Here is a 4,123-nt window from a genome sequence, read left to right on the forward strand (position 1 = left end):
TAATTTAGGATTGTACAAGGAGAATTACTTGGTACATACTTGAAAGTTGAGTTAAGCATAGTACAACTTAAGCCATTTGCCATTAATAGGTTCTGTGAGACTTTCACCTTCCGCTATAGCTAGACGATAATAACAGTTGTCACTGGCTTCCCTTATGAGATAGGGCTCCTCCCAACTTGGGGTGAACTTAGATGGTTTTGAGAGATTCCTGTTTACATGATCCATTGCCTTAGAACCATTTGTCATTTGACAAAAATCCTGGATTTCATGGCCTTGTTGTAAGCATTGGTCATCTGTTGCTAGTACCACTGGGCACTGTTATAGGCAAGATTTCATGTCTCCTTCAAGGTTTCAAGGTTTGTAGTTCTAATTTCTGCACAAGTGGCAGCATCCATGTCTGTTTCTTGTCCATGAACAACCCTTGGGGTGGGAACCAATAGCTTAACTAGAGATATAGCCTCGGTACCATATACAAGAGAAAATGGTAATAATCTGGTGGCTATTTTTCTTGAGCTTTGGTATGCCCACAGGGTTTCCAGCAGGTGTTCAATCCAGCCACCCTCATATTCATGCACCATTTTTCTAAGAATTCTTAATAGCACTCGGTTGGTAGCTTCCGCTTGACCATTGCCTTGTGGATAATAGGTAGTGGACTTGCGGTGCTTGATGTGACGATGGTCGAGTAACTTTCGAACATCCTTGTTGGCAAAAGGAGTGCCATTATCAGTAACAATCTTATGAGGGATGTCAAATTTGCAGATTATGTGCTCTCGGATGAAATTTGCAACAACTAGGCCTATAGCCTTCTTTAGGGGAGTGGCTTCAACCCATTTTGTAAAGTACTTGGTAGCCACTAGTATCCAAATATGGCCTTTGGATGCGGGATTGATTGGGCCTACTAGATCAAGCCCCTAAGTATGGAATGGCCAAGGAGTCATCATGTTTTGGGGGTTGGTGGGGTGAGTGTGTATGAGATTCTCATGTACTTGGCAAGTATGGCATGTCGTCACACATTCAGTTGCATCTTATTTCATGGTGGGCCAGAAATACCCAAGATTGAGCAATTCCTAGAGAAATTGCTTTTTGCCTTGATGGTCACCACACTCTTTCGCATGTACCTCTTGCATGATTGATTGTGCTTCGGGGGTCCCTAGGCATCTCAAGGGTTCCCCATTAAATCCTTTTCGAAAAAGAATACCACCTTCCACAAAGTAATGAGTAGCCAATTTTCTCAAGCAGTAGGCCTTCTCATGGTTGTCAGGCAGGATGCCATCTATGAGATACTCAAGAAAGGGTATACGCCAATCACCTATGGCAAAGACTGCATATGATTCTATCTGATCAAAAGTGTATTGGCAACTAGTAAATTATTCTTTGATAGTGGCAGCTTATTTTCTCATTTTTGGCCAGTAATATCCTGACTGCTAGAAGGCGTTTGTAAAGACTGACAGAACAGCTAGAGCCACAATATTTTTCATGAACTTCTTTTAATTGCTTAGTGGACTCATCAGGGCTTAAGCATCTAGCTAGAACTCCTCCAGGATGATTTTTGTATAGCTCTCCTGCCATTAGAGTGTAATCTTTAAGCACCTTCAAATGATCTTTCTCATCAAGTGATAACAATGCTTCTTTAAGGGATGATTGCCAATCTGTTTGTTCCAACAGTTGATCAAAGAACTCTTTTTTCAGCATTTGTATGACTGGAATGGGCCTTTTTACAATAGTGACATCTGTTGTTGCACCCTCAAAACTGACTTTTGATCCCAAGGTAGCTAAAGCATCGATGAAGCGATTGTCAAACCTTAGAGAGTGTTCAATATTGAACTCTTCAAAAGAGTCCTCCAACCTTTGAGCCATAGCTCTATATGGAGCTAAAGATGGTTCCTTGAGTGCAAAATCTCCTTTAGCTTGGCAAACAACCAGAGTTGATTCTCCAATTAGTTGAAGATGTTTAATACCCATTTCACGAGCCACCGCTAGGCCCATGAGGTACGCTTTATATTCAACCATATTGTTGGTGCATGGAAAATCAAGCTTGAATGACATAGCCACTGATTCTCCGATATTCTTGAATAGGACTATTCTAGCTCCTCCTTCAGAAGTGGTAAAGGATCCATCAAAACGTAAAGTCCAAATAGCTCCAACTATTTCCATTACTGCAATTTCTGGCAGCTTACCAAGTACATCATCAGTAATGTTCTAGCTGTCTTCTTTAGGAAAGTTTGACAGCAAATCAGCAATGGCTTGACCTCTTATAGCTGTTGGGGTGATTGCGATGATCTCAAATTCAGATAATTGTAAAAGCCATTGTGCTAGCCTTCTGAAAAGAATTGGGCGCCTCAAGAGTGAGTGGATCGAATGAGATTTTGTTAAGAGCTATAGTATGTGAGCTTGTAGATAGTGACACAATTGCTGGGCAGCATATATTAGAGCAACACAAGCCCTTTCAGCCCTGGGGTAGCAGGTTTCAGCATCCTTTAGCTTTCTACTAATATAGTAAGCTGGTCGCTCAATCCTTTCTTGATCATCTTGGGCTATGAGTGCCCTAATTGCTTCTTCATTGGTAACCAAATGCAGCTTGAGTGGTTTTCCTAGTATGGGTGCACATACAGTTGGCAGTCTAGTCATAAGTTGCTGCAGCTGGAAGAATGTTTGCTGGCATTTGGAAGTCCAGCGAAAGGGTTTTCCATTTTTCAGTAGTGGTGTAAAGATAGCTGTGAGGGTAGCGAGACCTGGAATGAACTGCTGGATGTATGAGAGTCTACCAAGAAAACTTTTGAGCTGCATGAGTGTAATAGGTGGCTTCATAGTAGCAATGGCTTGCACTTTGCTAGGACCAACATCTATGCCTCTTTGGTGAACAAGAAATCCCAGAAATTTTCTAGCCGTAACTCCAAAGGCATATTTGAGTGGATTCATGTGAAGCTTGTAGAGCCGACACCTTTCAAAGTCTTTTCTTAAGATAGCAAGATGATCTTCTCTTGTCTTTGACTTTACAACAATGTCTTCCACATAGTCTTCAATTTCCTTGTGCATCATATCATGAAAGATTGCAGTCATAGCCCTTAGATAGGTGGCTCTAGCATTTTTGAGATTGAAGGGCATGACGGTGTAGTTAAAGTTGCAAATAAGAGTTCTGAAGGCTGTTTTGGCTGTATCTTTGGATGACATTTTGATCTAGTTGTATCTGTTGAAACCATCCATGAATGAAAACATTGCTTGTCCAGCAGCTGAATCAATGAGCATATCCATGTTTGGAAGTGGAAATTCATCTTTGGGGCATGCTTTATTAAGATTCCAGAAGTCGACACAACATCGTATTTGTCCTTTCTTTTCTTGACCGGTACGATGTTGGAAAGCCACTTAGGATGCATGATGGGCTTGATGAACCCAGTTGTGAGGAGTTTCTAGACTTCTTGAATGATTTGAGGTTCAACATCAAGATGGAAGGTCCGCATGGGCTGTACTACTGGCTTTGCCCTTGGTTCCACATTAAGAGCATGTGCTACTAGGTTGGGATCCAAACCGGGCATCTCATGGTACTCCTAAGCGAAGAAATCAATGTACTCCTTTAATAATGAAATGAGTTGAGCTTTTTCCAATGGTGGCAAAGTTACATTAACTGAAATTGGTCGCTGGACACTGGATCATCACTGAGATTAATGGTTTCTAGCTCCACATCAGGTGAAAAATTGGTCACTGCTAGAGGCTCTTCAAATGATTCTGACTGCTGGGTAGATTCTCTTCTATCGCTGGGGTTCTGTTTCTTTATTATAGCAACATGTTGGTGTAGTGCTTGCTTCATTCAATTTGAGACATTTTTGTTTGAGACAACTAGACCCTGTGTACTTTCATACATGATACCCTAAACGTCCATCTAGCAGCTGGACTTACACACATCGTGGCTGTGAGACGTTGTTGGAGGTTTCCCTGTGTTCTCTTTTCTTTCTCTTTTGATCAAAGAGAGATCTCATGTCTATTTCTAGATCATTCTCAATATCTTACTAGCTAGGTAATGGGATCTCAATAGGCCTTGAAGTAGAATCTTCCCCACTTAGGGTGAGCTTATCATAGAAATTAGCCTTAAAGTAATGTGCCTCAGATAAATCAAATGGAGTAGGAT

The 4,123-nt window shown here is 41.3% G+C and overlaps 1 protein-coding gene across 1 annotated transcript; it reads right to left on the minus strand.

The window, feature by feature from the left end:
* Positions 1–332: 332 nt before the first annotated feature.
* Positions 333–2,154, minus strand: LOC115951584. Its single transcript, XM_031068759.1, has 3 exons — positions 1,450–2,154; positions 1,119–1,337; positions 333–911 (listed from the first exon to the last, which is right to left on the minus strand). Exons 1-3 carry the CDS (start codon positions 2,152–2,154, stop codon positions 333–335), a joined length of 1,503 nt encoding a protein of 500 aa, XP_030924619.1.
* Between the last annotated feature and the right edge of the window lie 1,969 nt (positions 2,155–4,123).

The sequence above is a fragment of the Quercus lobata genome, chromosome 7 (genome assembly GCF_001633185.2).
Source record: "Quercus lobata isolate SW786 chromosome 7, ValleyOak3.0 Primary Assembly, whole genome shotgun sequence".
In the NCBI taxonomy this organism is placed as follows: Eukaryota; Viridiplantae; Streptophyta; class Magnoliopsida; order Fagales; family Fagaceae; genus Quercus; species Quercus lobata.

Excerpts from the sequence above, each read along its gene's own strand:
- LOC115951584 (XM_031068759.1), bottom strand. The coding sequence starts at position 2,154 with ATGGAAATAGTTGGAGCTATTTGGACTTTACGTTTTGATGGATCCTTT. Across the intron at positions 1,338-1,449 it reads ATTGTGGCTCTAGCTGTTCT|ATAGAATCATATGCAGTCTT; the intron begins GTCAGTCTTTAC and ends ACTTTTGATCAG. Across the intron at positions 912-1,118 it reads CACAATCAATCATGCAAGAG|GGGCTTGATCTAGTAGGCCC; the intron begins GTACATGCGAAA and ends TTCCATACTTAG.